General features: G+C 50.0%; 1 protein-coding gene across 4 annotated transcripts; it reads left to right on the top strand.

Annotated features, from left to right (window-relative positions):
• Nucleotides 1–330: 330 nt before the first annotated feature.
• C3H10orf71 (chromosome 3 C10orf71 homolog) lies at nucleotides 331–22,992 on the top strand. 4 transcript variants are annotated; one of them, XM_051141801.1, is made up of 5 exons: nucleotides 331–471; nucleotides 593–1,718; nucleotides 15,011–15,113; nucleotides 15,574–15,648; nucleotides 18,563–22,992. In XM_051141801.1, exon 5 carries the CDS (start codon nucleotides 18,714–18,716, stop codon nucleotides 22,971–22,973), a length of 4,260 nt encoding a protein of 1,419 aa, XP_050997758.1. In that variant the 5' UTR covers nucleotides 331–471; nucleotides 593–1,718; nucleotides 15,011–15,113; nucleotides 15,574–15,648; nucleotides 18,563–18,713; the 3' UTR covers nucleotides 22,974–22,992. The 4 variants fall into 4 exon arrangements, with proteins under 4 accessions (XP_050997758.1, XP_050997752.1, XP_050997753.1 ...); XM_051141795.1 differs by having other exon boundaries at nucleotides 15,574–15,696; XM_051141796.1 differs by lacking the exon at nucleotides 331–471 and having other exon boundaries at nucleotides 553–1,718; nucleotides 15,574–15,696.
• Nucleotides 22,993–23,744: the final 752 nt, after the last annotated feature.

Raw genomic sequence — 23,744 nt, 5'->3', positions numbered from 1 at the left:
CTTTTGCTCCCAAAAGCATGGCAGAGCATGGCTCCTTACTCGAGGAATGCAGGCTGTGGTCGTCCAGAGCCGATGATGAAACGAGCTATTTCTGCCTTGGGACACCAGCAGGCCTCCAGTGCTGGCTCCACAGCAGTGCATGCTATCATGTTCTTAACATTTCTTGAGACAAACGTTGTTTCCTTCCCACCTTGGGGGTGCTTTTATTCTATTCTAGGTTCTGGGGTCGCTTTAGAAGTCACTCCGAGCTGCAACTGGAATCGGGGCGAGGGTCCGGCCAGTCGGCACACAATTTTCACTCCCCCAAGTTATCTATTACTTGTGGCTGATCTGGATGTAAAAATAGCCTCTGAGGCTGTTTGTTTAATCTGACTGTTACTTGACACCACACCGGTGCTGCTGCAGAGGGAGCTGTTTGCCTCCTCCCCACCAAGAACACCATTTGGTTTCCCCAGGCCGGTCTCCGTTTGGGTAAGCTTCTGGGGACTTCCTTGTGTGGCGGCTTCTGGCCACTGATTTTGCTCAACTGGGTAACTTGGTCAGCCGTGGGCAGTCTGGGTGCTGAATCCACTTTCCTCTCCTCTCTGGGTAGCCTGGCTAAGGGGGAAGAAGTTTGGGCAACTGGGCAGAGCCAAGTACCCTCCAGGTCCTGGGAAGGCACAAGCAGCTGAGACACACGCGCGGGGAGAACAGAAGGTACAGTCTGCACACTTGAGGGAGTCTCAAGCCGACGCTTGAAGGGTGTCTGCTCTGGGAGGGCTGTGAGTGCTGAGGTGTGCAACATGGTGTCTGCGGGGAAAGAGCACACTGGGTGCTCAGGCTCTTGAGGTTGTGTGTGCTTGGTGGACCATGAGCAGATTTAGAGCACGTATGTGTGACTCGCCCTCTCATGTATCTGTCAGGGTGCTCAGCTCCTCCACGGCTGAGTGGGCACGTGCTTGTGGATACGTCTGGTCCTTTCATTGCCAAATGGGACCACCAGGGTCCCAGGTTTTACAGCAGAGTTGAAGGAGGGTGGCAGCAACTCCTTTGTCGCTCTCAGCTGCAACAGACAGAGGCACTAACTATGGGGACACTTTCTGCCTTTCTGACTTATGGGCTTTGAAAGCACGTGGGTCTCCAACACAAAGCCCTCAGCAGCCTGCCTGTCCTCATGAACCCCAGGGAGCCCAACCAGATCCCTGTAAGTCAGGCTTGTCCAGTCGAAAGCCATCCTTTTTCTCTGATGGAGATGAATTGGTAAGCGGTGAGAACACTTTTGATTATGAATATATGAAAATTTAATAGAATTAAGAAATATTATTTAGCACTTTAAAATGCCTCTGTAAATAAAAGAATCAGATGTGCATGTTAAAAGAACGTCTGCTTTTCCAGCATTTGGAAACAGTGGTGATTGAATGCCCTGTGTCTGGGAGCTGGGATTTGTAAATAAAGCTTTGTTGGCACACAGCCCAGCACATTCATTTGCATACAGCCAGGCCTGCTTTTACACACCTGCCCAGGCCATGCAGCGTGCAAAAATGAAATCAACTGTGTGATTTTTTACAGAACAAGGTTGCAGGCTGCTCCAGGAGCCGAGTAGTTTTAATCCATAATCACCCACAGCATCAATACAGTTCGTGCAAGCGAGCCTACTTCAATTCGGTGGTTCACCCCAAAATAAAGCAAACAGGAAGACATGAAAGTAAGAAGTTTGAAGCATGAAGTTGGGAGAAAAGGTCAGCAGGGATGCAAGGAGAATGAGAGGGGGGAATGGGGTAGAAGTAATCAAAATATACTATACACTGTCAAAGGTTAAAAAAAAATTAGAAAGAAAAGAAAGAAAGGGCTAGGAACAGGACTGTCAGGGCCAACAGCATGCAGACTCTGAAATCACCTACCTTAGGCCTGTTTGTCAGTTCTGGATCACACCGGAAGTGTTCAGTTTTGCCCGGTGAGGCTGAGGGTTACCTTAGCCTTAGAGTCACCAGTCGTGTGGAGCGTCCGTGTAGCCAGCTGACCAGAGTAGATTATGCTTATTGCGGAGTTTATAAATAGCCATCTCCGGGTGACCAGAGTCCAACCTGTGTCTGCCTCTAGGTCTTAGGCTGGGAGCAAGCGTGCCTGCTTTTTGGGTGACCAGAAGCTGGTAGAGATGGGAGCAAATGCTCCCACTAAAGAGGGTGGTGGTGGCGGCAATGATACCATACTGGATCACTGAGACAGAAAGACCAGAGTCCACCAGGACACCCAAGCAGAGGGAGCTGTGAGAAGGTGGCAGGAAAGGCCAGAGGAAGAGTCCATGTCTTTGGCTGACTGCCTTTTCTCAGTGACAATTATTGGTGCTTCCTGCCTCTCTGCTCTTGACCCTGACTAACAGGGGGAAGCCCCGAGTTCTGAAATAGCTTACTCCTCCAGTCATAGCCAGTCTCACTAAGCCCTGCCCATGACACCAAGGTTAAGCCACCTTGCTTGCTACCTCTTGGGGTTTTAGTCTCTCTGCCCAGGGACTGAAAAAGAATGAGGGGACTTTAAGGGGAGCGGTGCACAGGGCTGCCATTCCCCAGTCAGGTCCAGGCAGGCTACAGTGTGTCTTGGCTTTGAATCTGTTGGTAGATTAAAGCCCGTTTTGCCAAGTCTAGCCAGCCCACAGCCCTGGTAATCTCATGGGTTTTGGGTTGTCTGTTGTTCCTGGTTTTTATTTGTTTGTTTGTTTTGTTCTTAAATACAGACTGGCCTTGAACTCCAAATCCTCTATCTGTACCTCCAAATTGCCAAGTTCTGAGGGTCTTGGGTTTCATTTAGTTAGTTGAGAAAACTCCAAGTGCCTCTTGGCCTCTGCTTGATCTCCAGGTGCTTGCGTGACGTGAGCTGCTGGAACTGGCTGGAGGGGAATGCAGGAAGCCAATGAGGGGACAAAGATCAATCCAACAGGGAACTTGGGGGAGTACACACGTAATGTGAGCCACAGCTTCAGTGTGGAACATAGCTGTATACAGGACTAGTGCAGTGTGAGTAATGTACGGCCTCCTGGAGTCAGGGGAAGGCAGACCATGTTCTTGGCCTGGCAGCTGGGTCTGAGGTGGAGCAAACACACTCTGATCTGGGCCTGTGTAAGTTGACCTTAGAAGAATCTGACAGCAGAAGAGTTTGAAGAACCCAACAAGTATCACTGCTTCTCTCAGGACCTGGGAGAGTGTTCTCACACAGCTCTCCAAGGTCCAGCTCAGACAGGGTGTGAGCAAAGGGCAGCACCCAGGAAGGGCTCCCCAAAACAGCTTCAGCCAGAGTGCTGGGCTCTTGGCAGCATCATGCAGTCCTTTCTTTCTTTGAAAGGTCCCTTTCTTCTGGAACTACCCGGCTGGGTGGAGAGGCCGATATCACTGCAGCCATTTCTCATCTTAAAGCCTATGCCTAAAGGATGCAAGAGATGCTGGGACTCAGTTGATACTGCTAGGAGCAGGACTCTCGAGGCTGCCCAGATCCTTGCCCAGCCTCTCTGCCATAATCAGAAGTTGCTTTTACACTTGGTATTGCTGAGCCCCACCTCTGAGGGGCAGGTGACATTGGAGCAGCCCCTTGATTGGCTGTCTTGAGACTATCAGTCGACATGCAGCATTGTGTTTGGGGGTTCAAAAACCCAGGAGTTGGCAGCTCTATCAAGCTAGGCCTGGCCACCTGTCCTCAATAGGCCAACTAAAGAGACAGGTGTTGGTGAAAAGAAGTGATTTAGTCAATGTGACCACATTGGAAGAGGGAACAAAGAGGCATAGTGATCCCCAAAGCCATCTTTGGGGGTCCTCACACAAAGTTTAAATTTAAACATTATGTGCATGCCTGGCTAGCTCCATCAGTTGAACGAGAAACTGACTTCTAAGTTTGAAGATAGGGTTTAAAAAATCACTGGCCTGTCATTGTCTAGCTTTGTCTTCTAAGGCTAGGTTGTCGTTACTGTGTGAAATCTCTGAGAGACCAGAGCCTCCTCTGGCCAGCACCAGGCTTTAGCCCTTCCCTTCTATAAGGATAAGATTTCTGGAGAAATTTCAACTCCCAAGGGACCTTTGCTTCAATATTCTGATAGTCAAAGAAAAGTCAGAAGTGTCTTTCTCTTTAGAATATCTTCACTCCTGCCAAGATCACTACAGCACACACACCTGCCCCAATCTGTCTTTGTCTGAAACTCACAGGAAGCAGGGCCCAAGTGCTGCAGAAGACAAAGGTCAAAGTTCAAAGACACAGGGCTATACCCTGCCCTCCAGTTTTCACACCACAGCCTCCATGCAGAGGTTAGCTATATGTCCCCAACAGACAAGGCCTTAGCATGTCTGGGTTTATTGTTGAGGTCACGCAGCATGATAAGTCTTGGGATTCCCTTCACAGAAGCAGATATTGAGGCTTAGAGTGGTTAAATAACTTGCCCAAGGATGCACAGCTAATGAGGGGCAGAGTAATCAGACCAGAGAAGACCAACAGAAGAGGTCTCCCCAAGGCCAGGGGGATGGCCTGGAGCTCTGGTCATTCCCAGTGCAGTGGAGGATCTCTCCATCCTGCTGTCCTGACCCATTCAGAATCAAGGTTAGATACATGAACTTGAGATATACATCCAGGCCACTTGTATCTTGGGGTCAGAATTCCTATGTAGGACATCCTCACTCCATGAAAGACTCTCTGTGTTTTGGTTTCCACCTGTTCTTTCCACAACCCCCTAAGGAGTTAACGATTAACTGCAGCTGACTAAGCAGAGGCTCACAGTAGTGAGGTGGACTGGCCGGGTCACTTATCAAGCTGGGAGTGGAAGCATTGGTCACACAGGGCCTTGGGTCTGAATCTTGACCTAGGCTTCCTGGTCATAACCTTCAGCCTCTCTGAGCCTCAATTACTCCATCTCAAAATGGTTGGCAACAAGCCTAGCTAACCTTCTAATTGGAACTCCAAACAAAGCCATATGTACAAAGTGTGCTGTGAGGATCAAGGGGTTAAATGGACAAGTTCAAGGGCAGATGGCCAGGAGCTCCCTTAGAATGCTGGTACTCAGTGAGCATCTTAGGGTATGGATGTCCAATGATGGATGGACCCCGTGCTTCTCTTCTTTATCACCCAACCCCAGGGTACCATTTCCCTGGTGAGGCAATTGTCCCCCAAGAGGGTATGGAGGACTCTCTGGATTCCTTTTTGCTTCCCTGGAGAGGTACTGCATGGGCTGGCATCTCTATCCAACCTGGCACACTCTGGGTCCTTTCATGGTCCCCACTTGCCCAGGTACCTTGCCTGGCTACCTTCTGGAAGCTAGAGAGAGGATGGTTGCTGGGTAGTACCATATTCCAAACATAGCCACCTGCCTCTCCTAAGGGGCCATGCCCCATCTGCATCAGCATATGACTGTGCTGGAAGATGGCACCCGGGTAACCAAGGTCCATGCTGTGGGATTCCCTCTGTACAACTTCTACAGAATCAAACGCAGTTCCCATGAGTGCCAGGGTGCTGGGGTTGCCAGCAAGCCAGGGGCAACTGAGGCTCAAATAGCAGTTTGTCCAAATTCTGTTGGATTCTGAAACTATGATCCAGCAAAGCATTGTTGCTGTCTGGACAAGGTGTTAGAGAGTTCCAGGGCCTTTGCATCTCATGTTTTGAAGTCTGGCAAATGGAACAGGACGTCCTGTGGCCAGAGGTCCTAAAATCAGCTCCTGGGAAACTCAAGTGTGAAAACTAGAGCATGGGGCCACAAGGGGCAGTACAACACTGAGTAAACATGCTTGGCCTACATCCTAGAAGGTGCTAGAGCCTCCTTCAGCAGTGCCAGGTTCGAACCCCATACCACCAGGTACTAAACCTCTCTAGACTCTACATTCCTTCTTTATAAATAATAGGTATTCTTGACCTGCACAGTTTTTGTATTAAATGGCAATAAATATTGATAATGCTGGTGCCATACAGTGTTAATCTTAGGCTAGGTGCACAGCAAGTGAGAATGTCTCTCATATATCCATCTGCGTCCTTTCACAAGTAAATGCCTTGCCCCTGTGCCAGGCTCGTACTGCAGGGACAGTAAGCACACAGCACCCAATCCTGTCCATAAACTACCATCAGGGGAAGCCTGCCCTTGCCCAGTGAATCTTGCCTGACTCTGTCTGTTACGTGGTTGAGAACTCTGATTTCCATTCCCCACTCAGAAGAACATCACTATAAATGGGGCTTGGTTTGCACTGTCCCTATTGTACAGTGATGGTTAAGAGACATGTCCAGAATGACACTGTCATAGAACCAGGCTTCCAGCTAGCTCTTTCTGTGGCCCAGAACTGTCTCTGCAGCTCCTTTCCCAGGTCAATTCCAGCATTTTCTGAGCCCAGGGCAGGATGTCCATGGAGAAGGTAGAAAGGAAGTATAGGTCAATGTGGAACAAATACATGAGCAGGGCGAGATGCCATCCCCAGGGAACTTTGGTGGTATGTAGCAGCCAGGTCCAGAATCCCTCTGTGAGAACCTCCACAAGGCACCCAGAATTAGCACCACAGCTTGGGAAAAGAGTGATGCTCTAAGACAGCGGTCCTCAACCCTCCTGATACTGTGACCCTTTAATATAGTCTTCATGTTATGGTGATCCCCAACCATAAAATCATTTTTGTTGCTACTTCATAACTGTAATTTTGCTACTATTACCAATTACAAGGTCTGTGTTTTCTGATGACTTTAGACAACCCCTGTGAAAGGGTCATTTGAACCCCCCGAACGGGTCATGACCCACAGGTTGAGAACCATTGCTCTAAGACTTGCCATCTTTTGGTTACAGTTGCACTGTTATGCAGCCTTGCTAAAATGACAGCAAGATGGCACGCAGAAGCCTGTACTGGTGGACCCTGTATGGCTTAGAAGCCGGGTAATCCTCCTCTGGTGGCTTCCCTGGCATCAGGCATATTCTTGCAGTTTGGGTGAGCATCAAGGTGATCAGACATTCTTTAGAAAGTACGAGTTGATCAACACTCACCCCAATTCTGACAAAAGTGCACGGAAGGGGGTTCCAGGTGATCCAAAAGCCTTCTGCTCTCCATCTGATGCACCTATAAAGGTAGATGGAACATCTCCGACTCTGAAGTGAATGGAGACCCCTGAGGTGTGGCATCTGCACCTGCAGAGATATGGCCATGTTTACCAGGCACGCAGAGGAGTGACATTCAGCATTGCCCCACCCCATCTGAGGTGGGTTAAGGGAGTGCAGCTGCTAGCTGGAGGGCAAGCTCATGCAAGCGAGGCTCTCCATCCAAAAGCAAGCACAGCTGGAGCCTGCCGGGATTCAGAAGAATTCTAGAGTCCCTTGCACCTTGCAAAGCCTGCTGTGCACACCTGGTCCCAACTCTGCCTTCAGGATATCAGACTGGCATCGGGAAATGAGCCAGTGCTACAGATCAGCACATAGACCCCAGAGAGCCAGTCAATAAACACTGCTTGGCCTGCAGTGGTCATCAGGGATCCAGAGCAGGAGCTGCAAGGATACAGGCTTCAAGAGACTCCTTGAGCCCAGCCTAGCTCTCCTTTCTTTCCCCTTGACTTCTCATTTCTCTTGAGGCTGGATCCTCCCTTGGGTCTGTGATGCCCGGAATCAGCGTCCTCAAGTCCCAGTGACACTAGCTACAGACTCGGCCTGAGGTCTAAGCAATGATCAGAACTTTCTGGGAAACTGGCCCCTCTAGACACTGTAGCCTGGCAACCCAGGCAGAAGAAACTTCAGACAGGCTGAGCTGCAGAACTAAAATGCCTCTGTCCCAGACTATACCCATCAGCAACAGGCCTCTGGCTTGAGTTAAGGCCACACAATTATAGCCAGTACTTGGTGCCTGGTAAGTTCAAGTCAACTGCTGCCTTCCTCTGAGATCCTAGCAGTGTGTTGTATGTTTAGCCACTGCAGGGCTGAGAAGCCCGTCCGCGTGTGACATGGCTAGTGGAAGATTCAAACTTAAGCCAAACCAGTGTTACCACTGGGGACGTGGTACCAACACTGTGCTTTTCCAGGGCTGGAAAAAGCAGCCTTATACTCCACCAGAGCGCTGGGTCAGTTTGAGAGCTCTTGACTTTCACCATCTAACTACCAGCCTGAGGGTTATTCAAAAGAGGTCAATGCCTTTGATACCCTAATTAGTTTGCTTTCTATTGCTATGATAAAACACCACAATTAAAGTCGACTTGGGGAGGATAGGGTTTATGTCATCTTAGGTCTCAGGTCATACCCTATCACCAGGAGTTGTCAGGGCAGGGACTCATGGCAGGAACCCAGAGGCAGGAACTGAAGCATAGAGGGGTGCTGCTTACTGGCTTGCTCCTCGTGGCTTGCTCACCCCGCTTTTTTTTATACAACTCAGGAGCACATGCTAGGGGTAGCACTGCCCACCCCCCCCCCCCCCCACATAAATCATTATTCAAACCAATTCAATAAGAGCATTTTCTCAGCTGAGGTGTCCTCCTCCCGGATGACTCTAACTTGTGTCTAGTTGACAAAACACCAGTCAGTATAGCTAACAAATGTCGGAGCCAAGGGGCCAAAATGGCTAAACCATGTATGCAATAACTCTTCTTCTACAACTCAGCGCTGTGTCTTGACACACATAAGTGACAGCCTCAGAGAGAGACAGACACAGCCTAATATCACCTAGCGTACAAAGCAGCCCTTCCCAAGACTCCTAGTCCCACAGAGAAAAGGGCTCTGATCTTGGGTCAGCCCCATCCAGACTGTATCTCCAGCACCAGATACAGGGCATATAACAAGTGCTCCACCAACACTAACTGGGTGAATGTATGAAAAATCTTGAGGTGTCACTCCCACGAGCCCATGTCTTCTCTCAGCAGAGCCTACATCTCTGAATTTTTAAAAGTTGAAAGGGATTACAAGGACACAGCCATGGTGACATTAGGCTGATGGTGGAGGAGAATCACCCTAGCACCAGAGAGAAGGAATCGAAGGCTAAGATAAGGTGTTATTTAGGTCCAGAGTGCAGGGGTCAAACAAGGGTCAAGCGAGAATCCTGGAAACTTTCCCCAGTGTAAGATGAAGAAGAAGTCCACAGATTTGGTCATTTCATCATTCTCTGGTATAGAATAGATGTCGGCCCCCCCCCCAAATTTATATGTTGAGACCCCACCAGAGGGATCTGTGAGAGATTATTATTATATTATCTGTGAGAGATAATTTAGTTAGGAGGGTGGAGTCCTTATAAGTGCCTTTAGAGGAGGAGTCCAGAGAGACCACAACCACCACCATCACCACCACCACCACCACCACCACCACCAGCATCACCACCATCACCATCATCACCACCACCATCACCACCACCACCACCACCACCACCACCACCACCACCACCACCAGCATCCCCACCATCACCATCATCACCACCACCATCACCACTACCACCACCATCACCACCACCAGCATCACCACCATCACCACCACCACCATCACCACCACCACCATCACCATCACCACCACCACCACCACCACCATCACCACCACCATCACCACCACCATCACCACCACCATCACCACCACCTCCACCACCATCACCACCACCACCACCACCATCACCACCACCATCACCACCACCACCACCACCACCATCACCACCACCTCCACCACCATCACCACCACCACCACCACCACCACCATCACCACCACCATCACCACCACCACCACCATCACCACCACCATCACCACCACCATCACCACCACCATCACCATGTATGTGTAGACAGAGTAAAAGGATATCCATTCACAAGCCAGGGACAGAACCCCACCAGGTAACGTGTCTTGAGTACCTTGAACCTGAATTTCCCAGACATAAGGACTTCATGGTTGGTGCTTAAGCCCCCCATATGGTATGTCTGCTCTAACAGCCAAGCCAACTAGGACAGTCTCCTCCAGGAGTACAGAACATAAACAAGAGCCCCTGGAGCAGCAGGGCTGTCGAGTATTACAAAGAATACAAGAGCCTGGCAGGTGGCTGAGCGGCGAGCTGTGCTCCGAGCTGGGCACAAAGGAAGCAATGGTCATGACTCACTTCTCTAAATGCCTCCTTGTGGTGTGGGCTAGCCGATTCCTCCAAATAGCACCCCAAAAGCCCAGCGAGAGGAACTGATTCCAGTTGCCCAGGGCCTTCTGGGTATGATAAACTCAACCTGTCACACCTTCTGTCTTCCTGCTTCCCCTTACTAAGAATGGAAAACACCGTTCAATTAAGGCGATTACATCCTCCCAAAGACAGTGGACTTGAAAACCACAGCCCAGGCAAGTGGTCAAACCGGTGGTAGAACAAACCCCAAAGGCCTCCTGTGGCGAGCGGCAAGCCTGGGCAACAGAAGACGACAGTCCCACACCGGGCAGCTGAGAGCGGGCCCTGGGCCAATGGAGGAAGTCTCAGGCTTGGCTGGACACTGCTCGGCCCCAAGGCCTCATAGCTTTGAGCCTTCTCCAGAAACAGGGACCCCTGTCCCCAGCCATCCCAGCACCTCTATTCCTGTGGCTTCTGTGAAAAAGGTGGAGGTGGCCAGGAGAGTGAAACGAAATGCCTTCCTTTTCTCCGCCTGCGCCTTCAGTTCTTCCCTGGGCCTCGCCTAGGAGCAGACAGCAGTGAGGAAGACCTCTTGGCAATGCATTCTCTAGGCCCTGAGCCCCATGTTCTGAGGTTCGTGCTGTAGAAAATACAGAGGAGTCCATGGGGGAACTGGAGCTGACTCGCAGCCTGAACTCTTCCTTTTCTTTTCATGTCATGTTATACCAGGCAGCATTCTGCACCTATCTGTGCCTTCCTCCTCTGTCTATAAAAGTGGTGATGAAGTCCTACTCAGCTCTCCTCAAAACAGTCATGAGAAGCAAGCAAGACAATGAGTGGCAAGGACTACACGGTGTTGTACAGGACTGTGTCACTCTGCCTCTGTGACATCTTTTTTTTTTTTTTTTTTTTCCGAGACAGGGTCTCTCTGGATTAGCCCTGGCTGTTCTGGACTCACTTTGTAGACAAGGCTGGCCTCGAACTCATACCAATCCGCCTGCCTCTGCCTTCTGTGTTCTGGGATTAAAGGCATGGGCCCCCATGCCCAGCTTGTGATATCTTAAGAAGATCACACTGACTTCCTCTGATTGTCATCCACTTTGGGTGCTAAGAGCTGTAAGACCCCAAGTGCCAGACTGAAGTGCCAAGAGGGTAGTAGAATTTTAATTTCAGAGTAATTTTGGATTTAAATAGTTTCCACATGAATAGACTTATAATTTAAGGGCTGTTTACTAACTGTCTGAAAGTTGCATTTCACCAGTCATCCCATGGTTTTAACTTTCTCATTCTGCCAGCCTAGGCATGTCAGAGACCTCCTGCTGTGTCCCCCTGCTCTGTGTGATTCTCAGTGTCAGCCTGGGTGCCCAGCCTAGCTCTATCACTCACCAACTGGGAGGCGCAGAACGGCTGTGTTGCCTCTCTGAAGCTCTGTTGTCTCGTCTCAGAATTAATATTGATAACGTGTGTGAGTGACAACAGCCCAAGCTGGGGCCTCACCCTGGAGTCGCCCACCACGGCTCTGATTGGTAGGACAATCATACTCCTTGTGTGGTGTGAAAGATTGGCTGGCTATACATGGAGCTTTGGGAACTAAATGTTGGCACACAAAAGTTTCCTCACCTGGCCACCTCTTGCATTCCCCAGCAGAGGCTGGGCTATGTGGCACTCTCAGGCCTGATTTAGCATCTGGCCTGATCCCTGAGGGAGAGACCGAGAACATGAGGTATCTGAGCTCTCAGCCTGCCCCCTATCTGTGTACCACACACTCCAGTGCACTTGTCATCACATCCTTGTGTCCCCAGAAACGCTCCCTACCACAGCAGCTGACAGCTTTCACACACGACAAGCAGGCACCAGGCCCAGAGTAAAAGAAACATAGGCAAATTGGCTTCATTCCAAGGATCTCAAAATGTTGGAGAGGCCGATTCATGTAGAAAACGTGGAATAAGGCAGCACATGTAACAAGAGAAAATAGATTCTACACGGAGTGAATGAAATGGCAATGTGGTAAGCAGGGTGGCCAGGGACAAAGAGGGATTCTCTGCAGAGGGATTACCACTCAGCCAAACCCATCGAGGACATGTGTCTGCAGATCCCTCAGCCAGTGGGTGGCAGGCCAGGACAGTCAGAGGCACAGAGGGAGGAAGTCACACTTGTCCTTCTTGCAAGGGGTCTGGCGGGAGGCACCATGCCATCTGCAGAATGCAGTGATGCAGTGACAGCTCACCTTGAGTCAAGGTGAAGAGCATCTCATACTTAGGATACATCCAGACTGCAGAGTGGATCTTGGTCCAGTGTGTGCCCTCACGTCTGGCTTCTTTGGTACACTCTATTCAAAGAGACAACCTTCCAAAAGGAAAAGACAAAATACACCCCTGAGCGTACTTCTACCCATTTAGGCTTAGGAAGGAGTGAAGGCATTTTCCTGTGTTTCTGAGGTTAGTGGAATCCCCCAGAGACAGCACCTGGGTGCTTTTTGAAACATGAGGGTTTGAAGGAAAAGAGCCACAGGTTTGGAGCTGGCTGGCAGATGGCTGGAGCCTTGAGCTGTACCTTGACACGGTCTCAATATGTAGATGCTCAGGTGTGAGCAAAGTCACAGTCACAAAACTTTGGGTAGCCTTTGTCCCAGTGAGGCACGTTCACCCACCGCCCTCAATAAGCCAATCAAGGGGACCACATTAATAGTGAAAAGCAGAGAGGGAGTTTCTTCAATATGGCATCCTGGGAGGAATAACAAAGACATCAGAAACTCCTTCAAGTCCATCTTAGGAGGATTTCAAAAGAGATAGGCATGGCTGAACAGCGTGGCCAGGAGTAGTCCCTGCCTGCCGTCACTTCTGCTCCAAGTCTCTTCTGCCAAACCATCTGTTAAGTCATAACATCTTTCTCCAGGAAACAAGTTCCTCCTCTGGATGCCCCAAGGCCCTCATCCATTTCCTTTTCCCAGAGGAAACTCCTGGGAAAACATGGGGATCCATTCTTTCCATAGTCTGATAGCCAAAGAGGGGAGCAGGTGTCTCTTTAGAATTTATTCATCTCTGCCAGCCAGGTGGATTACAGCCTATGTCCATGTTACAGAGTGAGGAGAGTCCTTAGATAGAGGCAGAAGAAACATCATGGTGAGGAAGAGAAGGCAAGAGACTGAACAGAAAACAAGGGGGAGGAGGAGGGGGAGGAGGAGGAAGGAGAAGATGAGGGGGAGGAGGAAGGGGGAGGAGGAGGGGTAGGAGGAAGGGGAGGAGGAGGGAGAGGAGGAGAGAAGGCGGGGGGAGGAGGAACAGCCAAGGGCACTTGGTGAAAGCCAATAGTCTCAGTTGTGGCTAGAAGTTCAGCCATGAGCAGTCCCAACCTCTTAGAAGGTTCATCCAGGAGCAGCAGACAGGATCCGAAGGCAAAGCACATGGGCTCGGCACACTTGGAGAAAAGGATGTGCAGGAAGCATGTAGGAAAACAGCTGCTTTGGAAAGCTGGGGGTATGCAGAGGAATTCGCCCTACCCCAGTTACATGTCACTTATGTACTCATCAGCCCGTATTCTAAAGCCTGGCTTCTAACACACTCAGCCCTGCACAATGTGTTCTGTATGTGCCAGTGGACTGGAGAGCCTAGGTGGCCTCTTTCAAATGCCTGATAGGAGTGACCCATAGGGACCATCCCAGCAGCAATGACAGTGAACTTCTGAGTCAAGTGGGTAGGGGGAGAGTCTGAGCCTAGAGTGGTAGGTCCTCAGCATCCTGACAATAAATGCCACCATGTCATTCTCATCTAGTTGGTGTCTTCCTGTGGCATCAGCTGACCTTAGTCCCTCATCCCTGTCATGTTTTAGGAGAGCCAATGGATTGTATTTTATTTGGTGGTGCAAACTAGTCCATCTGAACTTTTCAGATGGCCTTAGAGCCTAAAGTCAGTTCCTTTGGTCACAAGACTCTCTTGCTCCTCCAGCTGTGTGTGTGTGTGTGTGTGTGTGTGTGTGTGTGTGTGTGTGTGTGTGTGTGTGTGTGTGTGTATGTGTGTGTGTGTGTGTGTGTATGTGCATGTACTGCCACATCTGTGTTGACTGACGCGCTCAGCATGCAGACAGATAAGACCCTCTTTCTAGGTTCAGGGAACCTTCTAGAGTGTGAGAGACAGAATCAATCATCAATTTGTAGAACATATGGATCCTGATACCTGATCTGTCACAGCGTAGTGTGCTCTGGGAAAAGTAATGGCAGCATGCTGTGGGACAGGGAGGAGAACTGTCAATGTCAGCGGGGGAGTCGGGATGGGCCTCGCCGTATGGCAGTACACACAAAGCACCTCTCTGACTCTCTAAAGAAATATGCTCCCCAAATTTGAGTTATTATGATTATTAATATTATTAATAAACTAGCTTAGGCTAGATTAATATCCAGCAGCTACAATCTGGAGAAGGTCTGGAGGAAGCCCCAAGGGTCTGCCTTTAAGATTTGCATAGTGGCTTTATTTTAATTAGTTTACCTTCCTTCTGAGCGCTCTGGAAACCCTCCTGGACAGCTTTGGGGTTCTTTTAGCTGTCAAAACAGATACTCACACCTCCTTCCAACAATAAATCGAACACCACAGCTGTCGGCTGAGTGGACTTGAATTGGCTGTTCTATGTCCCTTTACTGCAAAAACTAAGTTACCGACTTAGTTAGGAAGAGTCCTTGCCCATATTTTACTGGGAAAGAAAAGGTTCATAGCTGGCTGTCTCCTGTTAGAAATCCTTCCTGCAGCCTTACCAGAGACTTCCGGAGATTTCTTAGACTACTGGCAAGTTCATGAATATTAGGAAGAATATAAGTTAGCATTGTACTGGTTTTTTACCAAAAATGTCTATATTATAATTTCAGTGCATGCATTTAAGTGTGAATTTAAAAGACTGTCAGCCAACCTCCCTATGAACTGTACTACTGGCATTGGAAGACAGTTTTTCTATCTATCGAAGACTCCACAACTGTTTTCACTGAAAATGTATTTTCCTCTTTATTCTAGATGGGCAGTGACGACACCAAATCTCAGCATGAAAAACTGTCTGAAAAACACAGATCCTAAAAGCCAGCAAGGCAGGCAACTGCAGCCCCCACTGCCAAAAGAGGTAAGTGTATAAGTCAGCCTTCCACTGCTGTAACAAACACCTGAGATTATTAACTCAAAAAGGGAAACATCTGTTTTGGCTCATTTGAGTGTTGGCTCTATGGGTTTAGCACCGTAGAGAGGAGTACCATGAAGAAATATGTGAGGAGGTAGACGTGTATCTCATGGCAGCCAGCAAGCAGAGTGGAAGAGGACAGCCAGGGCCTCAGCCTACCGGCTTCCCTCTAGACCCCCACCCCCCATCTCCTGAGTTCCTAACATCACCCAATAGATCCAAAATGGAGACCACGCCTTTTTCACATGAGGATCTCAGGGACATTCCGGGTCCAAATCAGAGCCCAGTGGAACCAACCCAAAGGCCAGCATCAGGAAATACCTTCTGAGGTTTATAAACGGGCCCAAAGTACTGCTGGGGAGGGTGGGAGTAAAGCCAGTGTTATGACTATTCCTCTTCACTCCAGGGAATATAAGCAGTTGAAGAAGCTATCTGAATAACGCTGGTGGGCAGAAGTCATGTGGGTGTTTTCTGACCACCGGTGAGCATCTTCCTGGCCTGTTTGGAGCCACACTGAGCCCAAGATCAGGTAGGGTTATCTGCAAGCAACTGAAGCAAAACTTGAACAGATACACAGAAATGGCTCAGTGTGAGGAGATGCATGTCACCTCTGCTAGTACATGCCTATAGTCCCAGAGCTTGGTGGGTAGAGGCAGGAGGTTCAAGGCCATCCTGAACTACATGAGACCTCATCTCAAGAAAACACAATAAGGTGGTCAAGGTGGAGGCTGAAGGCCTTCTCTCCCTGACAACCACGCCTCCCGCCCTCGCCCCCGAGCCCCACATGCATTGTCAGCACCTATGCACATGTCGGCACCTGCACAGCTATGAACTACAAAGCACCCTTGCTCTAGTCTCACACAGTCTGAGGACTTTAGCAGTCACATTAACCTCAAGGGCATCACGGTAAATGAAATAATCCAGAAACGAAAGAACAAAAGACTGTGTGCGTCCAAAGTAGAACTGAGAGCTGGGAGTCTAGCTGGGTGGCAGAGCACTTGCCTGGTAAGATTAAAGTCCTTGCCTTTGAGCTCCCAACACCATAAAAAGCAGCGCACTCTCCACCAAAGATAAAGACATGTCCCTGCAATCGCGGCACTCGGCAGCTGAGGCAGGAGGATCGCCAGTTGTAAACTTGCATATCCATCTCATCTCAAAGAAACAAATCAGAAAACCAAAAGTAAAACAGAGGATATGGGAACGTAGAGCGAAATGACTGGAGAGCTGGTGTTTAGTGAATAGAATGTCATTTTTATAAACTCGAACCACACTGCAAAAGGATGCAGGTCGGATGGTACCGCAAGTGCGCGCTTGGCATGGCTGAGACGGCAAACTTTATGCCGTGCATATTTCGCTGCAGTTTTAAAAGGAGGGCCTGTAATGAGTGGTATAGTCCAGGAACAGGCAGGCTGGGAAAGAGCCGCCTGAACACTGGGCTCTCCAGAACACAAGTAGTAAGGTTCCAAGTGATAGAAACACAACCTAGGAGGTAGCCCCAGCACATTTCCAAGTGTAGCACTGTGACAACAGGACCGCTCTGGGCCTGACTGACAATCTGAACTTGACCCCCTGTAGCCATGTGATAGATGGAGAAACAGACTGCTGGGGAGTTTGTCTCCTAGTCCCCACACACACATGGCAGCACCCTTCATGCTTACTCTCCTTTAGCCCAGCCCCAGGTACCTACCATTCTGCCCTCTGTTCCTAGGAGTTTGATTTTAGATTCCTCACATCTATGGTAATTGCATCACATTTATTCTTCTGTGCCTGAGTTATTACACTTAGAACGATGTCCTCTGGGAACATCCATGTTGCCACTAATAACACACTTTCCTTTGTTTTTAACCATAAATAATATTCTAATATGTATATATCTTGTCGCTCTACTCATTCATCCATCTGTGCGTATCTAGGCTCCTTCCCTGTTTGGTCTGTTGATAGTGATGCTGCCAAGAACGTGAGAGAGCAGTGGCTCTGCAAGGCCTGACTTCACTGCCTTGCTTGTACGCACTTGGCTGCACTGAGGAACTTTTAGAACAATAGTTAATAAGCTGTAATGGTTATAGGGCTTGTAAAGATAAATTTTATATTTTAATGTATTTGTTTTATGTGTGTGAATGCTTTGCCCTCATGTGCATCGCATGTATGCTCGGTGCGGGCAGAGCTCAGAAGAGGGCATCAGAGCCCTAGAACTGGAGTTGCAGGCAGTTGTGAGCTGCCCTGTGGGTGCTAGAACCCCAGGCCCAGTTCTATTGGAACCACCTAGACTCTTAACTGCTGAGCCATCTCTCCAGCCCCTAATTTACACTTTTATCGACAGTGTGAAGGGGTCTTCTTTCCCTCCATCACGATTTTTTTTTCCATTTTATTTATTTTGCGTACTGTGTGTGCAGAGGTGTGCACAAGCCATGGTTTGAGTATGGAGGTCAGAGGATAACTAGTGAGAGTCAGTTCTCTCCTCTCACTACGGGGGTCTTGGGGGGCCAAACTCAGCACGCACTTTTTACTGTCTCCCTGCCTGCTGCCTTTTGTTCTTGTTGGTTGGATTTATTACTATTTAACCTAACAAGCATGGTTTCTCACTATGGTTTTAACTTGTACTCCCTGAACAATTAGTGATGTTGAGCATCTTTTGGTATACCTGTTTGCCATTTAAATATCTTCTCCGGAGAAATGCCTAAGTAATTACTTTCCTTCTCTGTTGTTATTTTATTTTGGTTTTGGAGACATGGCCTCTCTACACAGCCCTGGCTATCCTGAAACTCACTCTGTAGACCAAGCTGGCCTTGAGTTCACAGAGATCCACCCGACTCTGCCTCCCAAGTCCTTGGGTTAAAGGTGTTCACCACCACGCCAAGATTGCTTTCCTAATTTTTTTTTTTTTTTTTTTTGAGTTGAGTTCTTTGGGTTTGTTATTTAGGGTTTTGTTATTTTGAGGTTTTTTTTGGTTTTTGCTTTTTAGCAAATATTACATATTATAGACACTAACCCTTTAGGAGATCCACAGTTGCCTTTTTATTTTGTTGATTATTTCCTTTGCCACACAGAAGCCTTTTAGTTTAATGTGGACACACTCAGCCATTTTGGCATTTGTTGCCTGTCACCTCAGTCATCTTTCTCTTAAGGCCTTGAACTGATTAGTTGGTGTTCATTTGCATGACACAAGATAATCTGCTTTACCCGAAGTCTACTTATTCTAATGCTAGTCACATCTGAGAAATACTGTCAGGGCAACAGCTAGACCAGTGACCAGGGAGTTCACTTGGTTAGCCAAGGTGACACATGAAATTAACAATACACAGACCTTATCATCCATTTAAGACTGACATGAAGCACTTGTGTAGATTGATTAAACTGGGCACCCTATTCACACCATGTACTTCTTCCTTTTACAGATAAAAAATATATAAATCCTCACTTTGCTATTGCAACCAGTCAACTCAAAGCTCTACCTCGTGGCAGGTTTATTTCTCTTCTCTCTTGCCAGAATCTCACCAAACGGCACCTACCAGCTGACAAAGACAGTCCTACTAAAGCCAACAGACTATGCAGGGAAACAAAAAGTGCACAGATGGGTTCAGTGATACGTCCAGCATCGGCAGCGTGCTGGATGATGCAGACAGGGAGGTGAGCAACCTCACAGACCGGGCATTCCGGAGTCTGTGCATCTCTGAGGATGCATCCTTCCATGACTCTGACCTGGCTTTGTCCCCAGATAGCAGCAGCCAGACGTTGGGGACTTTTCATCAGGAAACAGTGAGCCACACCAACAGGAAAAGTGGGATTTGTAGCCAGCTTCCATCTCAAGGCACAGAACATTCAGGCTGGGCAGCCACCTTCCAACAGCAGCCAAAGTATGTTCAAGGAGAAGAAAAGTACCCCAAAAACAGTCCCCCATCAACACCAGCCCAGAGGAGACTGGAGGTGCCCATTTCTGGCCTGAGGAGCAGCGGCAAGCCCATCTCCAAAGTCTCCTCACTAATCAGATCCTTTGACAGGACAGAGATTCAACCTTGTGACAGCCGGCCTCCACCCAGCAAACCCCCGGCTCTCAAAAAAAACCCCAAATTTGCACCCCTCCCAGAAAGTGGCGTCAACTTCTGCTTTGACTCTGCCTTTCTGACTGTTAGGAGGGTGCCTGCTGAAGTCTCTAACACCCAAAAGAGCAGCCACCAGCCTGGCAAAAGTCCTGGAGAACAGGAGTCTCCCAAGAACCCAGAAATAGCCTGTCACGGCTCAGACAGCCTCCTCCGGACACCTGAGCATGTGGCTGGCTCATTTGAGCCGAGGTTTTCCTCTCCAACTCTCAAGCCAGCCAAAGGTGAGCCAGGAAGAGGTAAGGAGTGGGTTCCCAGGGGGACTTTTCTGCACAGTGAAAACAGTGCTTTTGAGTCGTGGAACACTCACCAACCAAAGCTCCTGGAGAGAAAGGACACTGCTGAAACTACCCCAGAAGGCAAAGCTCCCAAACTTTATGAGGACATGCCCTTGCTAAAGGAGCCCAACCCTGCTGAGTCCAAGGTCTCCCCCTGCCAGAGCCGGGATAACTGTGCCCAGGAAGAGAACAAGTCAACATCAAGGACTCAGTCCACATCTGGAGCCTGGGGTACCAGGGATCCAGGGTCCCAGGTATTCCCTGTAGAGGGAAATGCTTTACAGATTGACCCTCAGGTGAAATGCAGTCAAGCCCCATGGAGGAAGCCAAAGACGGGCAAAGGAGGGACAGATGGTCCACACGATGCCTTGGAAGACAAGAAACAGCCCAATAGGAGAAGCCTACCTCTGTATCCAAAGCTCAACCCTCAGGGTCAACTTCCAGAAAATGGTGTTCTAGACATGCCAGAGGACTCCAGTGACCATTACACTCCCCCTTTTAACATCAGTAAACTTCTCACCCCAATTATATCCACCAAGCATGTCCTGGAATCTTCAGACACCCAACCAGTGGAAACCAGCCCATCCCCTCCGGGACAGCTGAATGGGTACCAGAAGGGGCCTAATGAGGCTCAGTCTCGAGATAGCTACAAATCCAAAGCACCCAGCCTGCTGTTCAACCTCAAGGACGTTAGGAAGCGTGTCAAGAGTACATACAGTCCCTTGCCTCTCTTAAAAAACTTTGACGAGAAAACCAGGGATAAGCTTGATGGCAAGCAAGAACCTGTGAGCAACGGGGTCACCCTTCCCAATGGGCTTGGCGAAAACCCTCCCGCCGAGCTTTTCAAGGAGACTCCAGCTGATGCTCCTAGCGTTTTGCACAGCAGTACCCAGAAGGATCCCGCTATCAACCCCAGTGAGTCCCTTGTAGACAGCCACCCGGCCCTCCCCCTCTGTTCACCTTCAGCTGACTCCAAATCCCACTTCTGTGTCAATGGGGAGGCCGCAGAAAGGAGCAGTGATGAGAAAGAAGATGCTAATGCAGAGGCAGAGCAAGCTCCTTCTGAGTGTGGTCCACACGCAGACTCCAGGGAACGCCTCCCCCGGAAACATCTGTCCCTGAAACTCTGCAACAGGGAATCTGAAACTGAGAAAAAGAAGCCCCACCAGCTGGAGAATGGGCTTTCGAGATCCATCTCCCAAGAGACAGAGCCTGAGCAGGAAGTGGGGCTCCAGAACCCACCCTTGAACCAGAAGTTCTCCCCAGGCCCCCTCTCCCCTGAGGAGGAGGATGTGTTTTACAGTGACAGTCAATCGGATTTCACTCCGTGCCGCCAGACAAAGGCTAAATTCAGCACCAGCTCTTCAGATCAATCCTTCGCTTCTTTTGATGATCAGCAGCAGAAGATGTGGTTTACAGAAGGCCCCCCGGAAGACAGGAAGAGTCATGTGAGTGCAGGCAACAGTCAGAAGGATGAGAAGGAGACCGTGATGGAGAAAAAAGTGCCGCAGCAGCGTGCCTCAAGTAATGGACATACAGGTGTGGAAGACCACAGACAGGAGGAAATGCAAAGAAAAGCACAAGGTTGGGAGGGAGGGAGACCCAGGAGGGAGTCAATGGAAGAGGTCAATGTCAGAGGCTCTTGGATGGGGGATGACAAGGATACAGCTCTTTCCCATGCCAAGGACTCAACCACCTTGCCAGCTTCTAGCAACAAGCACAGACTGTTCCCAATTAAAGACAACACACTCAGAGCCACCCCGGTGATAAAACCTATCATTCTGCCTCTCCTGAGGACAGTGTCCTCCGAGGAGTCACTTAGTGGTGGGCACAAAGAGAATGAATTCCCAAGGCAACCGTGGGGCGAAGACACTGGTGGCCTCTGTGCCTCAGAAAGCCAGGAAATGCCTAACACCCCTTTATCCAATAGCATGCCGGGCACACAGCAGAAGTGTGTGGTGTGTGAGGACGTGGAGGAGGACCCGGTGCACACTGCAGCTCAGGATGAGACTTTTCAGCAAGGCCGGAAGGGGAGTTTCTCTTTTCAATCACTGGTGGAAGAGGGACACGGGATTAAGCCACACCCAGATATAATAGATGAAGCCCTAACATGTGATAAGAAAATCAGATCTGCAGACTCAAGGAAGCTGGCCCCCCCACAGCATATTCCCACCATCTCTTTACCTCCAGATGACTTAGAAGAGCCGACCCCCTCCCTGCCGCCCCACACGTGTTGGGAAGAACAAGACTTCCAAAGTCACTTTCTCTCTGCACCCAGAGCAGGACCTCCAGGAAGAAGGCTGGTCCCCAATGAGGCAGCGACTTCCCCCAACCCCAGCTCTCTGGGAGAGAGCAGCACCTGCTCTCCTGTGGCCAGCAGTGTTTGGGAAGAAGCTTCCCAGTCCACTGGGGAACTGGGACTGCATCGAGAGCCTCTGTGCCCCAGCCCCTGGGCCAGCCCAGGTTCTATAAGGTTCACCCGGAGGGAGGACATGACACATGGCCTCACATGGGAGGCTGAAGGCTCCGATGCCCAACTTGAGCACTTGCCACATCTCAGGACCCTCTCTCCAAAAGGTGTTTTGCTGGCAGATGCTGCTGAGAATCCTGAGCCCTCTGCTCTGCAGGAGAGGGCTGCAGGCAAGCCCCCTGCAGTCCCACCCAAGACCGAAAAGGCCTTGCGGAGGGCAAAGAAGCTGGCAAGCAAGAGGAGAAAGGGCGACCAGGTGCCCGGGAAGCACACAGAGGCCTGGGAGGGCAAGTCCTTCACAGAGGACACACAGGGGACAGAGCGGAGGCCTGTGTCTCCTGAAAAAGGGTCTCGGCCCAGATTCCCTGCTGTCCGCTCCCTGCCCCCACCCAGGCACCGCCACTCTGTGTCCTGTGGCTGGGAGCCCACTGGGAGGCGGCCTTGGGGACACCAGTCCCTCACGCCCCTGCCCCCTTACCCTGCCACCCAGAAAGTGCTCCAGGATCCCCAGTCGGGGCAATACTTTGTCTTCGACGTGCCTCTCCAAGTGAAAATCAAGACTTTCTACGACCCAGAGACTGGCAAGTATGTCAAGGTCTCTGTTCCATCCTCAGAGGAGGCCTCCTCCGAGCCACCTCTGCAGGATGCCCTGGCTACTCCCTACCTACTATATCCCGGCTTCCGGCCAGTGCCTGTGACTTCCTTGATGCCTCTGCGCTGCTCCTCTCAGCTAGCAGCTCCCACCTTTCTCAGGCAGGGTCCCAGCCACAGGCCCCAGAGCTCCCAGGGTGCTAGACTGCAGCTGCCCCCTGAACATCTGGGTGAGTCCACCCAACATGCCTCTGGCCAGCTCCCCCGTGGGCCTCCCCATAGTCCAGAGGAAGAGGGCTCAGAAGCTCCAGGCCTAAACATCATCTCCACCAATGACCTAGAGGACTTTGCCACAGAGGGTGTTTCTTGAGAATTGAAGCAGACTGACCCACCCCAGCCCCCGACTCCCCTCAAACTAGAAAAGCTTACAGACCGTCTCTAATATCTTTATCATCTATCTACCTACCTACCTAGCTGCACGCACGCGCACACACACACACACACACACCACACACACATGCACACAAACACACACACACACACACACACACTTCAACTCACATTTAGCCATTTGAGATCCCTATAGTCCAAAAAGAAGTGGGAATCCCCATGGGCTCCCTACGGCCAAGATTCAGTCTCCTCTTCCCCAGCCATCTCGCTGCCCATGGATGTGGTGTGGGACACCACCCCATCCTAAGAGTGACTAGACTCAGGCCACCCTGACACTCTCCTTCTCAGGGGTCGGCCTCCTCAGCAAGGTTCCCAGGAATGCTGAGGCCCTGCAGGAGGCAGGAAACACCTCATCACATCCTCACATCCAACCTGGGGTTAAGCATAGCACACAGCAGCAGAGTTTTAGGTCCCATCAGATGGCACTGGCTCAGTACAGACCCAAGGCAATCTTGCAGAAGTGATCCTTTGCAGAGTGGATTTTTCCCCACGGTGGAAACTTTGTCTCTAAAAATCTCCTGATACAGCAAATGTTATTTAAAATGTGAAACAAGTTTGCCAGTGTGGTCCTGTCCCTGGACTCCTGTCTTTCTTCTGTGTGGGTTCTCAGAAGGTAAAAGGGGGTGGTGAACCCTGCAGCCACCGCCCCCCCCCACCCACCCCCCCCCCACCCCTCCCTCACAGCTGCCAA

This window comes from Acomys russatus, chromosome 3, assembly GCF_903995435.1.
Source record: "Acomys russatus chromosome 3, mAcoRus1.1, whole genome shotgun sequence".
In the NCBI taxonomy this organism is placed as follows: domain Eukaryota; kingdom Metazoa; phylum Chordata; class Mammalia; order Rodentia; family Muridae; genus Acomys; species Acomys russatus.
This window is presented reverse-complemented; position numbering and strand designations above follow the sequence as displayed.

Excerpts from the sequence above, each read along its gene's own strand:
- C3H10orf71 (XM_051141801.1), top strand. The coding sequence starts at position 18,714 with ATGCAGGGAAACAAAAAGTGCACAGATGGGTTCAGTGATACGTCCAGC.